Below are 27,415 nucleotides of genomic sequence, written 5' to 3' on the forward strand. Positions count from 1 at the left end.
ACCATAAATCTGAAAGAGGTAGATGAGACGACAGTACCTTCGTCCACTACTTTACCCACCACTACTGTTCCTCCGCCCACTACTGTGACTTCTGATGTCGCTTCAACGCTGGTCAACACCACTGCCAGCCAAGCCGAAACAACAGCGGTGGCTACAACTGGCGTGCTTCGGACCACGACGCCACCACTAGCAACATTAGTGACGGATGCGCTCACCACGCCAGACCAAGGCTCTGGAGGGGTTAACGTTACTTCAATAACGAACTCTTCCTCAACCACCCCTAAAATGCCCGCAAACAGAACCGACGATCCAACAGTACCTAACTTAACGCTACTTCAAACAACCCCAGAACACAACGTCTCCAAAACAACAGTGACCTCTGCCATCACCAGTAACTCCTCACACACAGCACTGACACCAACTGCCACACCACTTTCGTCAACGACAAACGCTGCCACAAGTATACATACAACCTCCATGTTAGCTAATCTGTCCAAATCAAGCATTCCTTCAACTGACAAGCCCCAGTCAACAAAACCCCCTCCTGTGGTCTGCCCTCTTGACGTTACTGCGATCCACGGAGACAACGTGAGTTTTCAATGGGTGGCAGACGGACAGGGGGAAACTGTGCATCTAACCCTAACGTGGCCTGAAACCGCACTTGGAAGAGATGCTTACTCCGTAGAGACATGTCCCTCAGGGTCAGAGAATGGTGAGTACGGTGATACATGTCTTCACACAAAAATGAACAACATAAACCCTTTGGGACATTATTGCATAATAAGATAAACTGCAAGAATTTTAGTTCCGTGGCAACAGAGATTTTTTTCGGTCTGTCTGTTTGTTTGTTTGTTTGTTTGTTTGTTTGTTTGTTTGTTTGTCTTGGTGTGTGTCCGCATTTTATTTGCGTGGCAGGTTGAGATGGCCCGTGTTCAAGAAGGACATGTGTGCGAGTGGGGCATACACTAAGGCATGGTTTCACTCGTACGATTGATTCCGGTCTCAATGATTACTCAGTTAAAGCATTTATTCCTCTGTATTCTTCTCCACCATGTCTATACTCACAGTCTACGCGTGTTTAATTGCAGAACCTTACTGATTAGTTTGAAGTCTCTGTATTTTATTTTCAATATAACACGGTATGGAGACCTGGTGAGATGTTTCGTCTTTTTTTCAGCTGGTCATCACCGAGGCCGAAGGCGATGTCGACGGGACGGTACGTGGGGACGCGCGGTTCCTATCAGCTGTCATATCGGGCTACAGGAGCTGGCACAGGTACGTCACTCTTGCTGGTCAACGTTTTGCGATCCTTGATACTCAACACACTCAAAAGCTATTCAAGCAACAGGATACGTTTTGAAAACGGCCAGATGTGGAAACGGTCAGACGTTTCAGACAGCACCCATTGGCTTTTGTCAGTGACTGAACGTATCTGAAGCCTAACAGGTACAAATGTATTAAACACCAACTATTGTTGGACTTCAGACCCTGTTCAGTCACAGCTTACAGAAGACAGGGGATGCTGTCTGAAACGTCTGGCCGTTTACAAAACTTGTCCAGCAGCTGTTTGAGTCACTTATGTATGGAATAACTCATTATCTATAAGTCTATCCTTCATTGACGTGAGTGCCTTGATGTTTCAACAGAGGCCTGTGACAAATTTGAACGCAGAGGTGGTGGCTAGTACAGTTCAAATCTTCACAATGACCCCGAACGAACTTCACATCCATGATGTCATCCACACGACGGAGTTGTTGGAGGGAATCGTACTTGCGAACGACACAGTTTCTGAGGAGGTTTGTAGAGAACACGTGTAGCCACATATGCTTTATTGGCCCCCTATGCTATGTTACCCTTCAAACAAGTTACATACAATTACCCTTAAAACAAGTAACATTCTTTTTTCTAGCTGATCAGTATTTTTCAGCAAATAATCTGCATGTTCGATACGTCCACTTCAGACTAAGGTGATCGGTTAGGTGGAAACACGCCACACGCGAAATATTCTGTTTCCCTTTGATGAACCTTTCTGTTGTTGAAAGTTGCTTTTATCGTTTTATTACTCATTTTCCAAACTACAAATGTTAGCATGGCATCGGTACTTAAACAACCGTACGTTGAACTGTACATGTGCTGTGTAGGTTGGGCAGTCCGTACTAACCAGTATCAGTCAGCTGATGAACGTCGACACGGACACCCTGCTGGAAGGTCAAGAGAGCAATAACGTCACGAACAGGTAAGTGAGGGCGGGCCTTGTGACGTTATTTCAATTGCTGCTAAAACACACCTCAGACTCAATTCTACACTGTTATTCAGAAGAAAAGTCCGCGAAGGATATGAATCTGATTCTGCCATCCGCTACGGATGTTCATCAATAATACATCTAGGATCACTAAATGAAGTGTAATTCCGCACCAATATGCTTTATTTGTTCTCCTGTTCCTCAAAGCATCCTGAACACGCTGGAGACCCTATCCAGTCAAGTGGCCCCAGCAGATCCAGACCAGCCCTTGACTATGGTGGAGTCCAACCTGTGCATGCAGGTACATTCTTGGCAACCTCTTGTAGATACCTCAGTTGGCAATGTCGTACATTGCTCAATTCACCGAAAGATTTGATCATCATGACGATGCGTTCTGAGAATTTGACATTCTCCTCCTCGAGCATACGACAATAATCAGTGCGTCGCTTGAATGCTTTCTCCTGGAAATATCGACGTCGATTTTCCGATTTAGCTGCCAGCTGGTTAGAGGCCACATCCACAGTAGATTGTATAGGCCGCGGTCAAGGCGAATGATCATAGTGAATAGATGACTAGTGGGGGGAACTTAACAATGGGATGCATTCAGCATCATCAATCCTGCCAGTTTTTTCATTATGAACAACTGTGTTGTCCACAGGTTTTAGACATCAACTTGACCCAGACGTTTCCTGGACACGGATTTTTGGCCCTCACAGCTGCGCAGGAAGGGTCCTTCACGGAGGCGTCTATAGAGGGCGTGGTTGATGTGGACAACATTCAGATAGGAGAGGTGGAAGCAGCCATTCACGTCCATCCTGATCTCGTGGATTATCTCAACAATTTACCGGACCGACCTGACAGTGAGTCGTGCATAAGAAACGATGTTAGGTCTCAAGTGTTGTTATCATCGTTAACTGGATGCTGTAATCGGTTCGTGTGTTTGTTTAATTGTCTTGGTGTGAGTCTGCAGTTATGTGGATGTTGCAGAGTGTTGGGCTTAGGTCACATTTCCAAACCGGGGACCCGCCAGGATGTTTTAAGAAACGAAGAATTAAAATGTATACCAAGTAATATACACAAATCATGCCCATGAATCTTATTTTGACATTTTGTGTATTTTGATGTCTTTAACATAATTCTTCTAGCTCCTGAAAGCTGCCCGGCCTGGCGCTGTTTGGAAATGTGACCCAAGCCTCAGGTGGAATTTATGAAATAGAGTACCTGCAGTATTGGACTCGTTTTGTATTTCATGTCGCTGGAACTTGAACATGCAAAACATATTAACTTTGTTGCACAGGTGACATTGTGAGGCTGACCTTCAAGATCTTCCAGAACAGCAGGCTGTTCCAAACGAGAGCAGACCACATCGAAGACAGCAAAGGATACCGGCGTGCAGTGAACAGCCGGGTTGTGGCCAGCAGCGTAGTTGGCCTGTCTGTCCGAGACTTGTCTATTCCCATAAAGACCAGCTTCAAACCCATCGTGGTGAGATTTATTCCTATAGTTTTCCCATGTTTATTTATTATGAAATTCCATTTACAGTACATGTACATCACAAGAGTCATGTTTCACAGCGAATATGCTGTGTTATACAACAGCTACGGAAACTAGGCCTTTCTATTACTTTGGTTAAATTTTCATTGGAATCAGACAAGCTGTTTTCTAAACTTTTAACTCCTTAGTATTGGGCATTGATACAATGATTCGTCGTACTATCGTGGTACGAGTGCAAACTGGTGGTCAATTGTTGGGAAAGTCGCACCAGTGTCGTATGCAAAAAGCTTCAGCCTGAGGCTGAACTATCCTTTTATTGAAAGGGCTGTACTTTCTAAAGGGCTTAGCGCTTGTCGATGGTTCTATCACAGCCTTAAAAAAAACTATGACATCAGAACTGTGCGATGACCATCAACAATTGTGACCGCGCAGACTTCAATACTAGTTAATTTTCATACTGCCTATTGTCACGTCCTTGCTTCAGACGGACCGACATACGAACAACACGGAGTGTGTTTTCTGGGACTTTGGCTTGTCGCACGGCAAGGGCGGCTGGTCTACCGAGGGATGCTGGCAGAACAAGACGGAGCAAGGGAGAGTCGTCTGCTACTGTGATCATCTCACCAACTTTGCTGTCCTCATGGTATGTTCTACTCATTTATATCATAGTGCCTCTATAACTGCCCAACGTATTGTCTGTGAAAACGGAGGTATTGTAATCAGTGCGTTTATTTGTCTTGTTGTGTTGTGGGTCCGTAATTATGTCAATATTGCAGATTGGTAACATGTAAGGCAAACGTGGTGTAATAGGATACTTGGAAAATTAGAAGCATGGTTTGGCTCTTTCTTATCTTACAGAACTGACGTATATACATGTGTTTCAAAATGGCAATGACTATAATCCTACGCACATCATTGATTATTTTTAGGCCCACGTGTAACAATCAACACTTTGAACTCAAACAAACAAAATGTTCTCACCCGGCAAAACACTACTTGATATTTTACCATTACAGGACATCTACGGTCAGGCCAACCCGCTGTCAGCCGCTGACGTGTTTGCTCTTGACATCATCAGTAAGATTGGCTGTAGTCTCTCCATAGCTGGGCTGAGTTTTACCCTGTTGACTGCAGCGGTCTTCAGGTAGATATGCTCCCTCTACTATCTGCGAGTTATAGCTGTCGACGTACATTTTTTACCTCCAGAAAGTTTCTGTGTGTATCTGTAACTCAAGATCGTTTTGATTGGATTTTTATCCACAGCGAGACGTATCAAAGATTGAGAAGGGACTGATATGTCTGTATTATGAATAGTGTCTTTACCACGCCCCCCCAGGCGCTTCCGAAGCTCCACACCCCAGATCATCCTGATCCAGCTCTCTGTGGCACTCCTGGGCGTCCTCATCACCTTCCTGGCCGGTATCGAGAGCGTGGATCCCGCCGCAGGGTGCATCGCAGTGGCCGCCTGTCTGCACTACTTTCTCCTGGCCGGGATGATGTGGATGGCGGTCGAAGCCTTCTCCATGTACATGGCCTTCGTCAAGGTCATGTCCACGCACATCTCAAGATATGTCCTCAAGGTGTCACTTATTGCATGGGGTGAGAGAACTTGACAATACTTTCCCTGATTCCTCAACTGTTTCTGTCGTGTCAAGTGGACAGGTATAGATAACGTTTCTCTGTAAAAACCGAAGGAACTATAATGAATTGAATAATGTATTTGTCTTGGTATACGTCCGCAGTTGACGTCTGAATATGGAGATAACAGCGGCATCATGTTAGATGGAATTGATGTAGAAGGATACTTGAAAATTCAAAGTATGGTTAATTAGCTTGGGCCCAACTGTGCTGTATGTGAAAGGATGACTCATGGCTACATCCGCACAGGTAATAACTGTTAGTTCATCAGGAGTACCAACTTAGAGCTTGTCACCACAATGTTCAGTCAACTGTTATAATTTCATATAGAGCAGTGAAGGCGCTGTGTTTAGGCTTGTTTTATTCAAGGGAGTTGCAGCTCAAACCAGGTCAAAGCATTTTTTTTCAAATGTGTATCTTCCTAATTCACTGTTCCTTCCACAGGTGCACCCCTGATCATTGTGGTGGTGACCCTGGCTGTGGACGTGAACCATTACCTTGGAGGGGACAAATAGTGAGTATTTCTTAACACTGCGCTATCATTTGCATCGTCTCCTCTTGTGAACCTGACTACTTAATGCATTGTTTAAGATCTTGTGTTTTAACACCTGCATGTTGCCTCCCATGCCAGCTGCTGGATGGCGCTAACGCCTTTGTACTACGCGTTCATGCTGCCGGCCGGTCTGATCATCCTCTTCAACCTGGTGGTCTTCATACTCATCGTAAAAGAACTCTACTTCAAAAGGTACGGTTACAGCAAACGCATGATAGCGTTGAAATCACTGTATTGTAACTTGGTACATGTACGTAAATTTTGTCAGACATTGGACCGATCGATCCTATAGGATCCTATAGCTCTGTCCACAAAATTTGAGCAACATGTAACAACTCTTTCTAAATATTGAGCAACATGTAACAATTCTTATACCACATATTTTCATGCTATCATTGGTTCAACAGCTTCTTGTGATGGTTGGTCGCATCTGGACTGTTTTCAAACTGTGACACAAATTTATAATTATCTGTTCACAGAACGAAGTCGGCCATTACCCTACGGAAGTCCAAGAAGGCCACCGGGCCCCCACCACCGAGACACAAGGAGACTCTCCAACGTTTCCGCGTGGCGATTACCATCTTCGTGGTGCTCGGTCTCACCTGGGCCTTCGGCTTCCTGGCAATCTCCGGCGCCAGGACAGTCTTTGCTTACCTGTTCTGCATCTTCAACTCTCTGCAGGTGAAAACATTTGCGATCGGTTTATGATATTCAACTCTCCTCAGAACTTCCCCAAGGTATGTTGTATATGCTGCAGATGAGGCTTTTCGTATTAAGAATGAGAAGCCTTCAGTGGTATCTTCTAACCACTTTGCTCGCCCTTCCAGGGTTTCTTGATCTTCATCTTCTTCTGCGTGCGTCAGAAGGAGGTGCGAGACCGCTGGTTCTTTTTGTGCGCCACTTGCTTCAACCGCCAGTACAGCTTCAGCGAGGTCATGAACAGTCGCTCTACAGACTCCAACAGCAACCTCCGCACTCCGGGCAGCACACCAGGTAAGGGAGGGGATACAGATGGAACATTATCATTGTCTACATATTCTTATTAGTGAGATCGATCCTGACTGTCCATCACAATCATCAATTCAAGTAGTTATAGCATGGCAATCAGCGGTTTGATCAATGAGATAGTGTCTACATGCCTGTCAAATATTTGCATTATGTTGTACGATTTCTATTTTGCATATCTAAGTTTTCTTAGAGGTAGGTGAATAAAATGAAGCCTGGCTTCTTGACAATGCTAGCTATGCAGTGGAGAGAGAGAGGTGTATGCTTTGTTGTCAGCTCTGTTGTTTTCTGTTCTACAGCATTTGGCAGAAAGGTTACCACCAATGGAGTCAAGGCCCCCTATTCCCAGCAGAACGGCACCGTGCAAAATGGTAACCAACACACCTACACCTTCAGAAACAAGGGGTACAAGGCTGACACCATCTCTACCAGCAGCAAGTCTACTACTGATGGGGCAGAGGACATGCAGCCTGACACAGTGTGAAGGACAGTTACTGTTCAAAAGTTTACAAGATAACATATAAGTAAGGATTGTATTGTGGTGTCTGTGCAGGCAGCCTGGTGCTGCTATATATATATTGTAGTAGTTTTAGGGGGAAATGAAAATTATAAGGCCAAAGGCCAAGGAAAACTGATGTTGTGTATGGTGCTAAAAAAAGGTTGGTACATTGGGCTTTCTATTCTAGACTTCCCATGTAAACCTGAAATGCATCAGGACACTGGTATTTTCTACATACTACATACTAGTATAATATTCTAACTAAACACTGTTAGATAAAATATTCTATGCAGGTCAACGGAAGGGGAACCCAGATCACTTTTTCTATTGCAAGAGAAATGAAGGGAACATATTCTAATATTATTCTGTGCCATTTTCATCCGATGACTCAGATGTCAGATCAAAAATTTTATGTCCCTTGCCGGAGGTCAACACAAAGAAGACTAGGGCCAGCAGGTTTTTGCTAGGGGCGGTCGGAAACACAATATTACAAAATGGTGACTAAGATCAACAAACAAATCATCATCTTAGATGATGCATTTATTTCTGTATATAGGTTACCTCATACCTCTAATAGCAATATCTTTACCACCTGACAGAATTTTGACAATGATAAGCCTATTGTTGCCTGTTTGCTTGACGTCTATTATGTATATTACACAATTCCCCTTCACATGTATAGTTATATATGTACTCTAGGATACAGTTTCATCTGTTTGATATATGCAATAATCAATACTGAGGTAAACTGCTTTAACAAATTACATCTGATATTAAGACACTAATCAATGAGCATTTAACTTTGAAATAATAACATAATAATAATTCATAAGACACAAGATTAGTGAGGTATAATCACTATGATTATGTATAACACATTGTTTTGATTTGACTTGATTTATCTGGCTGTACACATTGTTCAGCAGTGTTGTGACAAATGTTGTGTTGTGGTATTAAGCTTATCACTAAGTTATGAAAGTATTAATTGATTGTGTATCATTGCACACCAATTATTCCCTGTAGGTAAGGTTATATTTTTAACCTATTCAAGTACTGCATTTACAGTAATTACAGACACACCTTCAAAAGATGTGCTGCAATTAGGGGGCATTCACATTTAAGCATGTTATTACTGTCATTATCAAAATAGTGTCTCTGGATTAAAATAATTTTATCTGTAAAATCACAATTGTTCTCATATATGTGCACTTTTTGTGGAGCAAATGCAGACCTCTAAGCCTACAAGTGCTCTTTGAAGCCTTGCTTATTACACATAGCTGAACATGGTACCCCGACCACTAGCCAACTAAGGTCAGTGGTAGTTCAGGTACAGTCTGACCAGTTTTATGCCATGCCTACCGGGAGTATACATTTTTTAGTGTTGAACATGCACCAGACATGCGCAGAACATCTCTCAACCAGTCAATGACTTACAAGTACTCCTGAGCGAGCCCCAAATACAACCCTATAACACTATGCTGACTCCTGAGTGAGTTTGTAGGCATACACACTGCCCCTCTGCTGGTAGTGGTGACTGGCCACCTCGTCTCTCTTGCGACGTTTGGCCACGGGTTCCCTGGGGTCCCTCAGGGTGGGGTCACCGTAACCCCCTCCCCCTGGGGACTGCAGCTGGAAACAGTCCTGGATCAGGAAAAACAGTGACTATGAAACAACTGGATAATATTATTCTCTATTCTTTAAATTTAGTGGGGTCATGTGGTATAACTGTAGGGTGTTTGGCCCAGAACCCAGAGGTCCCGGGTTAACATCCTGCTGCATACAAATGTATCCTGTGCCCATGGAAAATAGCTGCAGTAATTTCAAAATAATTTGCAAATCTTTAAAAGTCTTGGCATGACCCTTAAGAAATGTTTAAGAAAACACTTTAAACAGAGATGATAGAAACATTAGATTCAAATCCTCTTGCAATGACACTCACCCCAGGGTGTAAGTTGACGCTTGATTTGCCTCCCAGGTTGACAACTCTACCATCGTGATAGATGACCAGGTTCATCCCCCTGGCTCCTGGCTCTCCTCCTAGTATCCAGGTATACCGATATCAGAACAAGAACATGGCAAAGAACAAATCACATCCTACTCATTTCTACCTGTATAAATGTATTAGAAAGTGTACATAGGAATATACAGCAGTTTCTTTTCGAAAACACAGACTCAGGCACCAGGACGTTGTGCTATTTGAGATTTATTTTCTTTCATTACTTTACATTTTGCTTGAATTTGTTTGTTTTGCTCCCATTTTACTTTATTTTGCTCTATTTCTTTCCCATTTTCTATTTCATTTTGCTCCATTTTGTTCTCATTTTGTTCCATTTTGTATTTTCTGTGCACCCCCAGAAACCAAGAATGTCCCCTATGAGATACACCACTTACCGTTAAGACCATATGGCTGGAAGGCTCTTCTCTCACTCAGGATGGTGAACATGACTGGCCTCCTGAAGAGGAGTTCCCTCAGCACACCATCCCCTCCACAGTACTGACCCTTCCCCCCTGTCCCATGGTTCAGGTGGAACCTTCTCAATACCACTGGGTACCTTCGGGGGGACAACATACATTTAACATGAAACTAGTGGCATCATGTTAGTGTATATAAAGGGTTAGGGTGTTTGGTCCAGGATCCAGAGGTCCTGGGTTTGAATCTCCTGACATACCACAAATGTTGTGTCCTGGGAAAAGACACATACACACAAATTTCCACACTTCACTCAAAATGAGTAGCTATCTTTGATTAGGATAGGAGTCATATAGGACATTAAAATTTAAATACAGGTCCCATGTTTGAGGAGAGCCACACCTCAAGCACGTAAAATGAACCTATCACACTTATCAAAAAGAGTAAGGGACCATTCCGGTGTGAGTGGATCAAATAAATCAGTCCAGACGTACAGCTTGGACAAAATGTACAGCCGCTTTTCATGCTGTCACTCTGCAATATTCCCATAACTGAGGATGCACACCAAGACAAACAAACAAACACACCAACTGATTATGATAATTATTTTTCTATTTTCACCGAGGTAATAATACTATGCCTGTCCCTCACCTCCTCTCCACAATTTCTGGATCAGTGATCCTGGTGTTGGTCATGTGGACATGAACCCCACTTCTGCCATCCCATGTTGGGCCCTGGAGGTCACAGAAGTTATATATTAGCACCACAGGTTAATAGTCAAGTCAAAGGTGTTACCATGAATAGTCTCTACTCTGATATTGGCACAATAGTAAATTATATTATTGAACTGTATTTAAACTGTAAAATCCAACACAAAAAATTGGACTCACCTTAATTTTCAACTGAACACCATCAGTCAAGGAATGACAGGTGTTCAGTCGAAAATTTGGGTGACTCCAATTTTTGTGTTGGATATTACAGTTCAACTAGTTCAATAATGACTTTTACCGACACAGATGAACTTCCAAGTTATGTAAATGATATTGAAGTGACTTATACATTCTACATTGAATACACTTCATACAAAAAATCGTAATGTAGAAGACCTGAACTACATGATAAAGAAAATAAAGCATGTGAATCATTTGGGCCATGCAGAAGCAAGCGAAGAGAGCATATCACAGTCAGATGCTGATGGTAGATAACTGCAAATTAAACTGTATTTGGAAGAAAAACAAACTGAATTTCAGCGTAGACTGTATGAAAATCATTGCTCAGTGAGAGGAAAATTTTGGAGAATTCTTGGTAGAGTATGTTGACTTGATGATAGACTCACAGCCCCATGGCCCCCTGCCACCGTTTCCACATATCCACTGCTGTCCTCACCAAAGCTGGTCACATTCATGCAACCCTGGATATCAAGAGGGTAAAGCACAAACACCACTTTGACATTGTCCAACTCACCGCCCCATGTCCTCCCGCAACTGTCTCATAGTAGCCGACATCCTTGTCACCAAATGCAATGTTATTCATGCAGCCCTGCAATAGTCAGGTGAAACAAGTTATCTATGAGAGAAAAATCTCTCAGTCTACATGTTACGTATGTCTGACTTTTTCCAGTCCAGCGGTAAGCAATTCTGCCTCTGGACCAAAAGATTGGGAGTTGGAATCCCTTCTGTTGCTCACCTGACATACACTCTACTTCAAAGGGTCACAGTCCTTAGGCCAGGACATTATATGCAGTGAACCACTCTTCATTGTGCTTGTCAAAAATAGCTAGACTAGGGAATTTCCCAAGTACAATGAACCTGTAACTACTGTAACTTAACATATAGCATTTGCCTTCTCCATAATGTCCAGTGGAGGAATTTTGCTATTCAGTGAGCTAAACTGGTTCCAGGTCACTTTCACCTTTTTTCACTTTGTTTCCCAACACTAATACATGGGTCAAAAAGATCGATTTACAAAATACAGCCTTGTTGAGCAATGTCAGATTAACATGTATTTAGTACATGTAGTAGCCTATCAGTATCAGTATCAGCTGGAACACTTAACGGTGAATTGAAATAACTTGCTATGTCTCATATAAAAATGTCAAGCAGACCCTCCTGTTACTGCACCTGCGAGGCAGCACAGATGTGGAAGGCCTTCAGGATGACGTCCACCACTCTCTGGCTGGTCAGCACGTTCCCTCCCACCACAGCAGCAGTGTCAGACGGGTTCAGGATGCAGTTGGGTGGCATCTGGATCTTAACTGGCTTCAAACAACCCTGTGTGTGAGGGAGATTTTAGAGCAAAGTTATTTTTCTGAAGACATGCTCCTCTTCACATCATGGTAAATGTTTTAATGAAAAAATCACTGTAAAAATTTAAATATTTGAGGGGATTTGATTTCATAGAAAAAACAAAATGGAGTGTTTCCTATCATGTTCTGAAGGAAGAGAATGTTGGAAATAATGGTAACTTTTGGATCTTGTCATTGAAGAAGGAGTTTACCGAAAAACATAGAAGAGATTCTTACACTATACAGGTAAATCACAAGACTGCTGTGAACACCTGTCTTACCTGGTTGAGTGGAATGTCATGTGCCACCATACACCTGAGGCAGTAGATGAGGGCAGATGACGTGATGGCTCGGGGTGCGTTGGTGTTCCCAAACACCTCAGGACCCGTCCCACTGAAGTCAAACACTGCCGTTCCCTGGAAGGGTACAGAGAAAAATGTTCAACAAACTTTCTACAGGTTGAGGAGAAAGCAGTGTGGATATTTGATTAGAGTAGGAATCAAATCACTCTTCTCTTAGCTATCTACATGTAATTCTACCATTGTGTTCCTCTGTGAAAAATGAGGAATTGTAAAGTGCATCTTGGTGCACAAGTGCATGAATATTGCAGAGTGGAAACATGTAAGGAAGACGTGGTGGAATAGGATACTTAAAAAATTGGAAGTATAGTTTGGCTCAAGTCTTTTGGTGTCATAGCTGGGAGTGCCAGTACAGGACGACTCATGGCTGCGCCCATACAGTAACATTAGGTCATTGGGGTACCCAGTTAGAGCTTGTCACAACAATGTTCAGCCATCAGAGTCATAAGTATCAGGGTCTTAAATTTCATATAGCCTGCCACATAGTGAAGGAGTTGAGTTTAGCCTTGTTTTATCTGTGCCATTCCCACATGATCTTTGTTGCACCTCTATCATGTGACTATGAGACTCTCATCCCAATCTGCACTTATCCTCTACATTACTTGTTCCCACCTTCTTTTCATCAATGCTGACGTTCAGCACCAGGGGAGTGCCATCATCCATGTGGTCCTCAGCAAACAGCTGCGTGGTGCCAGTCCTGGCCTTAGTCTCCTGGGCAATCTCCTTCAGCATGTCCCGCACAGCCACCTCAGCATTGTTCTGTAAAAGTAGGGAACTACAAATATCAGCAACTACCGTCCCACACAGCCACCTCAGCATTGTTCTGTAACATTATGGAATTAGAAATATCAGCAACTTCCATCCTGCACAGCCACCTCAGCATTGTTCTGTAACAGTAAGGAACTACAAATATCAGCAACTACCGTCCCACACAGCCACCTCAGCATTGTTCTGTAACATTATGGAATTAGAAATATCAGCAACTGTGGACAGATTTGTGCTTAAGTGCAATTCATGTCTGGTAAAATTGTAAGCAGGTGACATAACATGTACGGGTAACATGTAACATGATGTTGTTATTAAGGCCCACTATACATTACGCTTTTCGCGTCAGCGGTGAAATTTCCCGCTGTCGGGACGCCGCTATCGGGACTTCTTTACACACCGCCCGGAAATCTGGCAGGACACCCGCGGTGCTTAGGGCATGCGGTAGTGACCTTACCTGACCCACTGTGACATAAGGCGCGAATCAGATATATGGCGGGAGAGCCGCCACCACATTTGTTGCTCGCCGTGTTTCAGATGTTTTCTTTACGTGTCTCATTTGCGTTATGTCCAACATGAGGCAGGGAGCAAGGCTAGCGCGCAGGAGACGCCTGAGATACCGGGAGATGTTGATGGGACGTCGCCCAGCTAGAATTCACCCTGCTTACCCCACTGCCCTTGCTTTGGCACGAGGTGGCGATCCTATCAACCGGACGATTTGGAGTTACGTAAGGTTACCGGCGACCTTTTGGCAGAAGTTTTTCCAGGGCACACTGTGTGATGCAGAATTCTACAAATTAGCTTTATGCTAATCGCTGAACCCTGACCTCCCGCTAACGCCAGCCCGACGAGTTCTCTTTATACAAAGTTTGAAGTTGTCGGGGACTCCCGCTGGGCCTACGGGCGTACACTTCGGAGTGGACGGGAGAAAATTTGAAGATAGCGGGACTACGTTAACGGGAACTCTCTTTACACGGGGCTCCCGCTAACGCAGTCCCGCTAATGCCAGTCCCGCTAACGCAAAAAGCGTAATGTAAAGTGGGCCTTAGTGTTATTTATTCCAGGAAGCTATGTTTCTATATTCTTGAATTATTTCAAGATTACACCTTTAAAATTTAGCAACTTAGTAGTACTGAACAGATGACTAGTAATCCATGACGGTACTGCAGCCTGGCTTGTAGACCAGAATCCAAAGATGCAATTGCCGATGGACAGTGGAAATTATAGCTTTATGATTTGAAATACTTGTATAATCATCTCATACACAACTTTCCACACTCCTACATACAGTGACCTAGCTACAGCAGTCTACATCTACATCTACAATAAGAAACCCCCAAGTAACCCCAACAGTGGCAAAGTAGGGGGTGGGGTGGGCTGGTCTCCAGCCTGGCGCAGAAGGACCCAACTGTGTGGGCTGTCACAACTGTACCAGGCTGAGCGTTCCACTCTGGTACAGGCAAACATACTCATCTGTAGGTATCCCAAGTTGGCTTAAACTCACCTGTATGTAAGTATCCCATGTATGCCTGTACTCATTATCTGAATGTAGCCTGTATGTAAGTCTGTACTCGCCTGTATGTATCCCATGTAAGCCTGCACCACATCCAGCCCATAAGCATCGATCAGCTCCTGCACCAGTTTGATGCCCTTCTGGTTGGCTGCCACCTGAGCCTGCAGGTCCGCCAGGTTGTCATGGAGATTCCTGGTGCCTGAGCTGCCCGGGATCAGCCCTGGGGCCATCAGCCTCTCTGTAAGGGCTGGCAGAGACAGAAGGAATGGAAAGTTTATCAATGTGTGGTTATGGTTAGAGTTCCACACAAAGTTCCAGTCCTACTCCAGTCACCCATAATGTTGAAGTGGCCTTCAGGTCTTATGAGTTTTGAGTAAGTGAGATGCCCTTCATCCCTTCATCTTTAAACCTTGGTTACACCATTTGATATAAAAAATAGAAAAGGAATTCAACAGAATCCTAAAATAGACACTAGTCTATATATAGGTATTGAATAGCATGAGCAAAGTATAGCATATCAAATTTCATTTTACTTTTCAGTCACAAACCTTCCTGCATGTATTTCCCATTCTCTATCAGCTTGAAGGACTTGAACACTGCTCCTTCCTCACTGAGAGACTTTGAGTGTGCAGGCATGGAGCCAGGTGTAATGCCACCTATATCTGCATGGTGCCCTCGTGATGCCACAAAGAAGACAGGTCTCTCTTCTCCCTTGTAGAAAACCTGAGGAGATAGATGAGAACAATCTTTCTGCACTTACCCAAATTTTGAAACAAAATACATCGTGATCAGCTGATAAAAAATTTGTAATCAGAAGGAGGAAGATCTTCTGACTGAAATGGACATATTATTAAAATCATGATTGTTAAAATACATAATATAGACTTACTGGTGTGATAACCGTGAAGTCAGGTAGATGACTCCCTCCTGCAGAAGGGTGGTTACTTAAGATGACATCACCTTGATGGATGTCTTCTCCTAACTGCCTCAACTGTATATAAGACAGTGTGGAAAGAACTGTGTATATAATTTCAGGAAATAATTCTTTATGTTAAATTAAACGCACTTGACAGTATGATCATGTTATGTAAAAATCATATCAATATTAATAAATTTTAATATTAATGTAAGAATGGGTTGTGTAATCAAGAATCAAGCTACAATGTAGCTTGATTACACAGGTCTAATCCTACAATTCCCAGAAGGGTATGGGGGAAAGTGTTAACCCTGACCTGGTACTGGACAGTTTCCTGCATGGCCCCCAGGTGAACAGGGATGTGAGGTGCATTGGCCACCAGTCCACCGTCTGGGCCAAATAGCGCACAGGAGAAGTCAAGTCTCTCCTGAAATGGGTTAATACATGATAAGGAGCTGCACTTTTAATGCAGGAATGTTGCTTCCACAAACTTTATAACACTTGTTAGTAGTTTTTCATGCATTATAATTCCTAAGACATGTCAACTGTTCTCCCATTACCTTGATGTTGGTGGATATTGCAGTTCTTTGGAGGATTCTACATGGAAGAAACATCCAACATAAGTCAAATGAGTCAGTGCACTTTACACAAGTGAAGTTTAAGAATTGTTTAGAATAATTTGTGGCTGAGGAAGAAATGTCTATACCAGATTCATTCATTATCTAAAATAAGTAACAAATAAATAAAATAAAGATAAAAATGGATAGTTTTCCTGGGAAGAATCAACTGTGTAAGAACAAGAACGATAGAACTTACCTGCCCATCTGTTCAGCAATACTCATGAACCGATGGGAGAAGATCGAGAGCTGCAGACAAAAATTGATACAGTTTTCTTTAAGTAACATTTTGAAAATGTACCATTGATTCAATACACTAATCAATGCCAATGTAAAATATATGTTTGTTTGGTGGTTATTAAAATGGCAAGGTGGTCTTAAGGTTAGGGTTGTTGGAATGCAAAGATTCTGGTTTTAAATTCCTAGCAGGCCTGATGTTGTGCCCTTAGAAAAAGGTGCTAACCTGTATGGCGTCCAGTCCTGTTCCTATTCTCTTCCTCCCAGCAGTGCCGACCGATATCTTCACATCCCCCTCTGGAGTGATGCTGGCACTGCAGTCAGGCTCCACTATGATGGTACTAAAGACCAGAAGACAGAAATCTTCTTTTGAAACCATTTGAAAGAGTCAAGATGGCTTCCTTCTCTAACCTAAGATGAATTTGTTACTGTCATCATTACAATACTTTTAAAATAAATTAGATTTTAAAACCACTCAAAACCTTAACTGTGAAAGAAGAAGCATATTCAAATGAAAGTCGATCAGTGATGCTAATTGACAATTTACAAAGATTGCATACTCTAGTTCCCTACACAAGACAAAGCACTTATCAACAATATTTAGATCAGTCCTCTATAATCTAAGTTGAAATGGCCCAAAACCCATGGCCTGAACAGAAGTGTGATGTCATTTAACATGTCATTGTCATTAGGGCTCATTGGTCATCCATGAACCTTTGACCTGTTGATAACATCACACTTCTGTCCAGATCACGTGACACAAGCTTCTGGTCATTTCAACATGAGAATAATCAGAGGACTTGTTGGTAATCCTTTAATTATAAACTTTAGGAAAAGCATTATTGAGATTTTGCACCTGTTTTTCTCAATAAGAATGGCTGGCCCATGGATGTCATGGTCACATGACAGATCATCCAGCATGTATACATTGGTGTCATGGTAACGGTTGTCAAAGTAACACTTGGTCACCTGTAAAATGACATTACAAAATGATTGTATACACTATTGCAGGGCTCTAAATACTGGGTGCACCCAAAGTTGGACCTGTGCATCCAATGTTTTTCTGTGGGTGCACAGGGTGCACCCAAATATTTTCATAGGCTTATGTATGTAAAGATATCAAAGTATACTAGTATACATCATATTCTTGACATCTAAGTGTTAGAAAGATTATAAAATGTCTGTCATGGTACTTGTTTAAGAATTTGATAGCTTGCTAAAGTTTTATTATTACGTTATTACTTAAATTTAAGTAGCACCCGATTTTTCAAGCTGGGTGCACCAGTGCACCTAATCCCAAAAATGAATTTCGAGCCCTGCTATACTATAGTAAGATTTTATCAAGAGCTGAGTCAGCAATTTTTTGCTTTCACTCCTTCTTTTCATCAACTTTCTTCTGCCACCTATTCATGTTACCTCCTAATAAAAATCATTTTCCCATTTCCAGTTCCTTTACCAACTCTTCTCATTTTGTAGACTAGCCATATACTGTCAAATTGTGGATTGTAGATCTGAACATTAATGCACTTAAGCCAGGGTTTGATCCATCTGTCTCGCTGTGACTACACACACTCTATCATGAATACATTCCCCATTAAAACCATGTGCATCTCACCAGTTCCACCCTGGGTGTTTGACCAGAGGGCCGAATCACGTGGTGGTCACGTATCCCCGTCTGACCCACCCCGCGTACGCGGATGTCATCAACTTTGATTGGTCGTCCAGGGATTGTGAACCCAAACTCACGCATGTACCTGTGAGACACACAAAAGAAAGAAAAGTGAACGTGATCTTCAACCAGTTTAGCTCAAATGAACTCAATGAACAGTCTATTTTCTTCTCACTGATCATGCAACAGAAAACAATCAAAGTTATTATATACAGGTATATTGCAGCAGGGATTCCTCTGGCACAGTGGATCAAGGTTTAACATCCTGTCCTGCTGAAGGACTGCAAATTTTTCCAGTAGCGAGCATGTCGGGTAAGGGACAACAGTTGGGATTCAAACCCACGACTTCTTGGTCCAGAGGTAGGGTCACCAACCAGTAAATTACACACGCTACTAATGACAAGGGGTTTCCTCAGTGAAATTGCAATGAAAATCAAAGGTCGTACATGTATGGCAATGAGGGATTTTGACATGAAAAAAATAAGATTGTCACAACTTTAATCCAGTTCAAGGGAACATAGACTTTATAAGCCTGGAATCTCCACCTAAGCAATCATACATTGTTCTACTGAAGCCATTTTAAATTTATACCTGTAAGGAGTAAACATTCAGTGCCCTTTAGTGAAACAACCAGTCTAGAATAAGAAAAAAATACTTTAAGTTAAGTTTAATGAGTCTAGTAGGCTTTCAGTACCTGTCTGTGAAGGACTTCTCAAAGTCTCCCTCCCCACATGTGTCAGTACTTGGTGGATATCCATGGGAGGAGCACATCAGGGCACAGTCTGTCCTGTCATACCTCAGGTGCAGGAACGCTTCCGTCTGGATCTGAGCCCTGAAATTAGAGACCAAATATTTCTGTAGGGGAAAGCTTCTGAATGGGGGAGACTCCTTTGTGGGTGAGACTTTTGCATGGGAAACATTTCTGCACAGGGATATTCTTTTGTATGGGAGACCATTCTGAATGGAGAATGTTTTAATTTGCATAGTAGCATCAAGTAAAATCAGAGAGTCTGCATTCTACACCAGGACGGTAATTTGTTGAACAAAAAAATTTGACCATTCCAACATCATTGGTCAAAAAGGATCTCAAAATCTTATCTGATGATGGAATAGAATGTTCTCCTTTTCCATGAAAATATGTTTCATCACCAATTAACTCTTGTCCTGCATACAATTACATCAATTTGACTTTCACCGTGTCATTTTAGCAAATCAAGTCAATTGAATCAAATTCTGTCTGAAAAGAAGAATACTTACTCTGTGAATCCTTCAGTCTTGAGCTCCTTAATGCAGGTTTGCCTGAGTGCTGCTATTCTCTGTTCAAGCAGAGAAAAGTTGTCTAAAAGGAAACATTTGATAGACAGAATTAATCATTTAAGTCCCTTGTGTTGAGGTGGAAACAACAATGAGTTTCTGCATTTACACATGTCTTTGTAGATTTTGAAAATTTTCAAAATACATTGAATTTCTCTTCTCTTAAGGACTCTTTTGTGAAAGTGATTTCAAACTAGTTTCATAGCTCACTGAAGTGCTCATAATTCTTCCACTGGTTGTGACAGAAAAGACTCATGCTATGTAGTACTAACAATATTTACAGGTCAATTTAGAGGAGAAATTTCCTTTGCACTTTTTGACAACTACAATGAACAGTGGACCACAGCTTAATGTCCTGTCCTAAGGACATTGAGCTGTGTACAGAAGCATGCATGTCGGGTCAGCAACAATAGCCAGGATTCAAACTTCTAACCTCTTGATCCAGAGGAAGTGTTAATAAATACTGGGCTACATGTATGTACACATGTATGCTACATTGTGTGTATGTTTCATATGTAGTTCCCTGCCATTCAAATTTCACACAGGTCCTTGTAGACTTCAAATCTAAGTCTAAACATTCACTTCAATCTATTAACTTCTGCACCTTTACTATAGTTGACAGCACATGGTTCCTGCGCCTCGTGAACCACATCAGCCAGGGCCATGCCATAGGCAGACAGGATACCAGCATACCTGCAGGTACAGGGAAATGGTACTGTAAATCAGCTTACTTTTCTTTTGTTTTGTGGTAGCAGGAAGATGGAGATTTTGCTGTGTTTTAAATTTCTGGTTGAAACAAATCAGTACAGTGGACATATACAAGTAAGGGAGATGTACTGTGTCTAGGTCATGAACAATCACGAAAACTACGGAAATGAAATCACTGCAAAACTTTCAAGATTTATCAATAGTTTAAAGCAGGAAAAAAAAGGCAAAGAGGCATTTAACAGTATCATTGTGGCTGATGTCATGGATACATACAGGGCACACAAGTAACAGTACCAAATGTAGTCAGACGTTACGTCCTCACCTGTGGATGAAGACAGTGGACATGCCCAGAGACTTGGCGATGGCACAAGCATGCTGTCCTCCTGCACCCCCGAAACAGGCCAGGACGTGCTGAGAGGTGTCATGACCTTTGGCCTATGAGGATTTACAAAATTTAGTTCATCAGACATTATTTTACATTATAATAATCATTACCTTGCCATTATGTTTTAGATGCTGTTTATGTGTTGGCTGGGGGTATCTAACAGTTTGTAACTAACAAAACAAGTACTGGGCAAGTTATCAATGAATGCTCATGCTATTGTAGGTGTGTACAAGTACAATTTAGGTGTTGGGAAAACAAAGGTCACCTTACGGTTCTGCAGTGGAACTTCTGGTTTTGATATCTCCTGTTCAGGACATGCTATAGTTGTGATTTTTTAGTGGAATATAGCTCTTGGACAGGTCGAAGACTTTGGATTGGCGTTTGTACAAGTAGATGTGTATCTTCTCTTTCATGATTCTACTGAACAGTGTAACCTACAATATGTGATCAACCCACCTGTGTCAGAGCTCTGATTGGTCGACACATGGCCTCATTGGCCACCTGTATGTACCCCATGGCAATCTCCTCCATTGTCATTGGCTCTTTCTTTGTGCCATCTGCATCTGATTGGCTAGCCTGGAAGTCATTGACCTTGGAAAAAACAAAGATGAAGAACAAAACTTAATCCTACTTGGATAAACTTTATTTGCAAACTCAAGCCTACAGGATAAAAGCAAGTGGATTATTAGATATGATAACATAGAGCAGATACAAAATGTCTAGTCTATAGATCTATCTGATGTTATTATGAAGATGAAGATGCAATTCAAGGTGAAAGAGGAAATGTTCTGTACAGGTGATAAAGTAACAGACATCTGAGTAAGACCATTAACAATGGAGTGGCATACTCAGATAATCAAGGGTTAAAACAGGTAAAGTAATTTCCTACCTCTTGTGTAAGTTTTGAGAAGGCAGCCATGGTTGCAGGTTTGTCCAATGGCTGGTCTTCCTTCTCCCCAAAGATGGAAGGAAAATACCTGCAATGAAGTATAATATTTAAGAATCACAGTTTTTATAAAAAAAATTCACACTAGATATTGTCCTCTGATATGATTTGCAATTTATCTTCCTGTTGAAAAGAATACATTTTGGCATTAACAACATATTGAAAATGCAAATTTATGAGATTTCAGTTAAATTAAAGATGGTATGAGCTTACTCTGGTAGGAGTCTCCCCAAACACAAGTTGGCATCAGTTACTGTCAGGGGGCCACCTATTCCACAAAACAGAAACTCAATAAATGTTTGCACACTAAATTCTACCAAGACATAGGATGCAAGACAAAGTGACATGTATTCAGTAGAAATGTCATTTGAAAAGACACTGCCAAAAAATAAAGTTTGGCAGTAATCCCCAAACCTTACCATGTTTATAGCCACAATTCTTATAGCCCTGATAGAATAGGAAAGGAAAGGACAGAAAGTTGTGTTATACGTTATACAATGTGAAAAGCCTTACCCACAGCCAATACAAAATACATGTACCTTGGGAAAACTGGGCTGAGGTTTCTATTTTGTCGGTTTGGCCTCTAACCTGCTGCAGCTGTCAGCCAATCAGAGAATTGTCTAAATGTTTCTTTAATAAATAAAGCTGATTCTCTGACAGCTGGTTAGAGGCCATGCCAGCAACAACAGTGGAAACCTCAGCCCAGTTTTGCAGAGCCTCTCCAGTAAATTGTATATGCTGTGGGTGGGCCTTTGCTTAGAAGAATGAAAAGAAGCACCCACCTTTCTTGTAGCAGACAGGCCCAGGGTGTGCCCCTGCCGACTCTGGTCCAACAACAAACAGCCCTGAGCGGAAGAACAGCCGGGAGCCCCCACCTGCTGCTACTGTGTTGATGTCAAGCTGGGGAAGTAGAAATCGTTCAGACAAAAGCTTTCAGTAACAACTAATAATTGAAATGTTGTGAGGATATCTATTATCATGTTGGTTGTAATCCTACACAAAAGGTCGCAAGTGTCTGGTTGTGTCTGGGCATGTAAAAATGCATGTCAATACCAATATGCATCTCCATTTTCCTAACTTGAAGTGTTGCCGGTCCTAAATTTACTGTTGCTACATGTATGTCTGCCCATGCAGATGCTTGTACATGTGTATATAGTGGAAGGTCCTCTGTCTTACCTGTGGAGCTTGTATAGTCACCCCAGCTGTAGTTGTCTCAAACACATGTTCATATTCACCTGCATACCTGCTCACATCTGTAGATGTACCTGGGAAAGGTAAGGCAAGTGAAAACGTAGAAGCAATTAATAGTTTTTAGTTTGTACCACTCATTTCTCCAAGAAGTAGATGTTAAAAAGATAAATCTGTTTAATTGTAATTCCGTTGCATTAATATTTGCGATTCTTTGGTACCAACATGCAATTTGCATTACATATACCCTATAGTTTTATTAGGAAACACTGTTATCTTATATTCTGTGGTGCTGGCAGCCCATTTTCACGCCAGGGTCTGGGCATGACTAGAAATGAGTCACATCGTCTTGGTTGGGGACTTAAACATTAGCAAGCTTCATGTATGAGAGAGATAACACCTGCAGGTAAAATTGCCTATATGTAAACAGTTATCAAGAAGAATACAGGTGATGCGGTGTGCTTGGCTAAAAGGCGCGAGCTGTAGCAAAGCTGTATTGCACTATCAGCTAACAAAACGCTTTTTTACTTACCTCCCATGTCAAAGCCAATGACTGGCTGTTGAGTTTCCTGGTCAAAGGTTGTCATGCCATAACCAACCACTCCTCCAGCTGGGCCGGACAGGATCGCGTGTGAGCCATTGAATCTGGGGAATGTGGAGGAACGGGAATATGGTGGAAACAAAACAACACAAGTAGTTGTTTTAGTCATTGAGGTTCATCACATCTGTGGAAGGATTGGCATACCAGGTTACTATCACCTTTTATAGATGTCAACCCAGAGACCAAGCTGTAAGGTATATTGATTCATGGAGTTAACAAGGAAGGCAACGTGTATAAGAATATCTTTAAGTTATTAATGTTACTGTTACAACATAACAGAATCCCAATTATTGCATTGATCTGAAACTTCAATTTTCAAATTTCAAAATTAATTTCACAATTTTTGAGACTCCCATAATAATAGCCAAAATGTTTGGGTTAGCTCACTTGTCCATGGGGGTGAGACCTCCATCTGACTGCATGAACAGGACCTGTGTTTTCTCCAGACCTCCTTGGAAACCACTCCCAAAACTTGCAAGGTACCTCTTTATGTGGGGAGTCAAGTAAGCATCTGCACAAGCTGCAAGAAAACTCAAACAGTAAATACCAGTACATGTTTTACTTGAGTCAGTTTGCCTGTGTGGATGTTGCCATGAGTCTCTCAACTGTGACACCACTGAACCCGAGCCAAACCATACTTCCAAATTTCCAAGTATCCTATTACACCACTTCTACCTTACATGCTGCCACGATGCAATATTCACATAACTGTACACTCACACCAAGGCAAAGAAACAAGGAAAGAAACAAACACACACCAATTGGTTACAAAATCTCAGTCTATTTTCACATACAATGACTTTCACCGTAAGATCAAGTCATTAAATTTTTAAAGGATGTGGATCCAGAAGAAGTCATTAACATAGAATCAAATATAGAACAGTGCACTATTGGTAAGGGCTTGCTATCTCCTGACCTGTGTAACCTCTGGGTACAATACGGAACATGGGCATGACTTCACTGGACAGGGACACCTGGTGGAACCCCATCTCCCTGGCCAGCTGGCCCACCTTCTGCTCGTGGCCTGCAAAACTGTAAAAAGATATGGTTATCAGACTTTACACATAGAAGAATGTAAATAAAACGGCAATATTGTAGGGCTAACCTTGAATTAAAAGAATTGATTCATTGTTGGGAGAAATTTTGACTGTGTCATATAACATTGGAAGAATTAGAATATGGTCAAGAATTTTCAATTCAAATGGCATGTCTGGAACACCAGATGTCAAAACTGGGAGTTCCACTGCAGTACTGTAGAAAGTCACTAGGAGTCTCATTATCAAAGTTGATCTTTGTTTTCCTGACCTCAACTCACCTTCCAAAAATCATATGGATCCATTCAAGGATTCTCAAGTTATACTATCCACAAACACACAAATGGCATTGAAAACATAGTAAGCTTGGTGAAGGTAAAACATAAAAACACATCCCTCCTTAACTTACGTGTAAGAGTGCATGAGGACCACAGCCAAGCTCCTGATGCCTCTATCCAGTATAGCCTGTAGGTCTGCACGTAGCTGTACCTCATCCAGCTGTTCCCACACATGTAACTGTCAAGAAACACACCTGTCACTCAACTGTCAAGAAAGCTGTATATCATCCAACTATGCTATCAGCTTCACCCACACACTGAGAGCATACTCCACATAATCTACTGTGTAAGTGAGGCTAACAGCAGTCGCTCAGTGGTTGCAGTATCTATGAAGTGTATGTAATCACACCTTCTCTCCTGTTGTTCCAGTGACAGTCTGTAAGTCGGCAGGTTTGTCCAGCTGACAGGACTCCTGCTCCAGGATAACACGCTCCTTCACTTCAACCACCTCCTCATACAGGACATCTGGGGTCACAATTTCCTGAAACAAAAAAGTTTTTATGTCACAAGAAGTTCAAGAATATCAGAGGTCACAGATCCTAATTCAACAAGCATATATTTCAACCTCTGACAGAGGTTAAAATATTCTAAAACATCAGGTAATAATGTAAGTATGGACCATAATGATACTCTTTTCAGCACCATGGACAAGGCTAACATGGATGTCTAATTTGATAGACTGACATACATGTAGGGCTTAGATATGGGAGTAGGAGGCAGAAGATAGAACAGGATGTTTGGTCTAATACACAGAGATCCTGTGTCCCTTTTATTGCTCTGATGTAGTGCTCTTGGGAAAGGCACTTCAATGATGTAAAAATGAGTACCAAGCTTCAATTAGGTACCGAATCCGTATTGACATGTACTATCTTCCATAAACCTGTAGTGTTATGCCACGAGGCAATTTACCAGGTATGCAGTACAAACAACAAAAATTATACTTTTTTTTTACGAATAAATGACTTTGTCAGTTTTTACACGATAGACCTTACCAGATCAAAGATATTTGGCCGTGACTGGTTGCCGATGTGCAGCAGGTCCTGGAAGCCTTGAGTGATGACCAGCGCCATGCGCTCACCTTTCCTCTCCAGTAGGGCATTCGTGGCTACCGTTGTGCCCATACGGATCCAGCCAATCAGAGACGGGTCCAGTGGCTGGTCAGCTGGCATGGGGATACCTGTTTCCTAATGGAGTAGGGTGAGATGGAATAACAAAATGTGTAATGATACTTTGTAATGATATTGTATTCCTATGACTTAAAAGTTGTCAATGTTAATGTTTCAATGACGATATTCATTAATGCTTGCTAACTTATGAAAATTGGATCGATGGCCTCACAGATTGTGGTATGGTAGGTAATAAAAAATGCTTGGGATATACATGATAATCAATTTACAGCTATGTATTCAGCTGGTGTGTTATGATACCGGGTCAAATAGACACCTCTTAGCTGACTACACTCCTTGGCCAGTTTAGTAGTACTATATTATGCCATCGTAGGATCTGCTTGGAGATTAGGTAAAGAGGACAAGGGAGTGGGGGGAAAAGTAGGTCATAGGTCAAACTGTCTGGAAGGAGTTGGAGAGAGAGAGTGTTGTGAGTAGAGGAGAAATCTACTCAGAACATAAATGGAGAGATTTCAAAGAGCTGTGGGATGCACCAGTGTGTGTCTTGAATCTCTTTAAATGAATTCAAAGGAACTTGCAATGAACTTGCAATTAATATCAGCAGCTTGATGATACAGAATGATGTTGTTGTTAAGTTATGTTTTAAGTTAAATACTGCACTATTAATAACCGTTGTTTATAAAAAAAATCTTCAAGATAAGTGATTCGTATCCCACAGGAATATGCTTCTAAAACTGGTAGTTCATTTTATCAAGCCTTGCCTCAGCTCAGAACAATGAAATTGCTTTGTCATGGCAAACTCCTGAAGATTTTAGGTCACCATGACTTGGCAAAAGTTAATGCCTGAAAGAAATAACTGAGCATTTAAAAAAAGGACGGTTAACTTGTCTATGTTTAATACACCAGTCACTACTTTCATGAATATTGTTGGCCTGCAATGCTGCAGTACGTGACAAAACTGATAGGGGGTCAAAATCTCCATGTTTCATGGCGACCTCAAATTATATACACCAAAATACCAGAATCCATGCAGAATTAAGTCGTGATTTATAACGTTACCTGATAGCACGCGAACGCAAACAAAAACAGCACCCCTGGTGATCACCTAAACACAAAGAAGAAGATGAAGAAGAAAAGGGCATAAGTTCAGCCATCTGGTGAACGCCCCCAAAGTTGCAAACTCAGAGTCACCTCTTCCAAGATCCTGCGGATTCCCTCCCGTGGAGCATCGGGGTAGTTGGCGGGGTCTTCGGACAGCAGCTTCATGACCCTGGTCTTCCCTCCCGGACATCGTGCGTACACGTCCGTGAACGTGCCGCCTCGGTCTATCGCGAACTGGAACAGTTTCTTCATCGACGCATTCGTGGACATCTTCTTCAGCATTGTGTCTAGCTAACCTCTGACCTCGGCATCGTCTACTTAACTAAAGGGAATATTTCATAAGACGAATATGAATTTACCTGAACCCTACGATGACAATATATTATGTTTTATATAATTTATTTATTACAATTATCTATAAGTATGTGATTTGATATAATTTGTCACGATGTGAAGGAAATTGTGGATATTC

At 41.9% G+C, this 27,415-nt stretch overlaps 2 protein-coding genes across 2 annotated transcripts; one reads left to right on the forward strand and one right to left on the reverse strand.

The window, feature by feature from the left end:
• On the forward strand, nucleotides 1–8,086 carry LOC118417025 (adhesion G-protein coupled receptor G2-like). Its single transcript, XM_035822372.1, has 15 exons — nucleotides 1–712; nucleotides 1,178–1,275; nucleotides 1,647–1,796; nucleotides 2,142–2,236; nucleotides 2,450–2,543; nucleotides 2,901–3,102; nucleotides 3,540–3,727; nucleotides 4,221–4,379; nucleotides 4,753–4,880; nucleotides 5,073–5,335; nucleotides 5,819–5,888; nucleotides 6,006–6,119; nucleotides 6,407–6,608; nucleotides 6,755–6,920; nucleotides 7,232–8,086. The coding sequence occupies exons 1-15, from the start codon at nucleotides 286–288 to the stop codon at nucleotides 7,414–7,416; spliced, it is 2,541 nt and encodes an 846-aa protein (XP_035678265.1). The 5' UTR covers nucleotides 1–285; the 3' UTR covers nucleotides 7,417–8,086.
• On the reverse strand, nucleotides 7,955–27,323 carry LOC118417030 (5-oxoprolinase-like). Its single transcript, XM_035822376.1, has 33 exons — nucleotides 27,034–27,323; nucleotides 25,708–25,899; nucleotides 25,065–25,196; nucleotides 24,787–24,893; nucleotides 24,260–24,375; nucleotides 23,731–23,863; nucleotides 23,275–23,387; nucleotides 22,731–22,819; nucleotides 22,337–22,454; nucleotides 21,768–21,822; nucleotides 21,498–21,585; nucleotides 21,065–21,199; nucleotides 20,546–20,658; nucleotides 20,120–20,208; nucleotides 19,459–19,540; nucleotides 18,896–19,033; nucleotides 18,148–18,286; nucleotides 17,389–17,501; nucleotides 16,759–16,873; nucleotides 16,495–16,544; nucleotides 16,239–16,275; nucleotides 15,995–16,105; nucleotides 15,652–15,753; nucleotides 15,311–15,485; nucleotides 14,825–15,009; nucleotides 13,097–13,243; nucleotides 12,407–12,541; nucleotides 11,962–12,111; nucleotides 11,306–11,380; nucleotides 10,493–10,575; nucleotides 9,823–9,983; nucleotides 9,371–9,468; nucleotides 7,955–9,072 (listed from the first exon to the last, which is right to left on the reverse strand). Exons 1-33 carry the CDS (start codon nucleotides 27,223–27,225, stop codon nucleotides 8,905–8,907), a joined length of 3,936 nt encoding a protein of 1,311 aa, XP_035678269.1. The 5' UTR covers nucleotides 27,226–27,323; the 3' UTR covers nucleotides 7,955–8,904.
• Between the last annotated feature and the right edge of the window lie 92 nt (nucleotides 27,324–27,415).

This window comes from Branchiostoma floridae, chromosome 6 (assembly GCF_000003815.2).
Source record: "Branchiostoma floridae strain S238N-H82 chromosome 6, Bfl_VNyyK, whole genome shotgun sequence".
NCBI classification, from domain to species: domain Eukaryota; kingdom Metazoa; phylum Chordata; class Leptocardii; order Amphioxiformes; family Branchiostomatidae; genus Branchiostoma; species Branchiostoma floridae.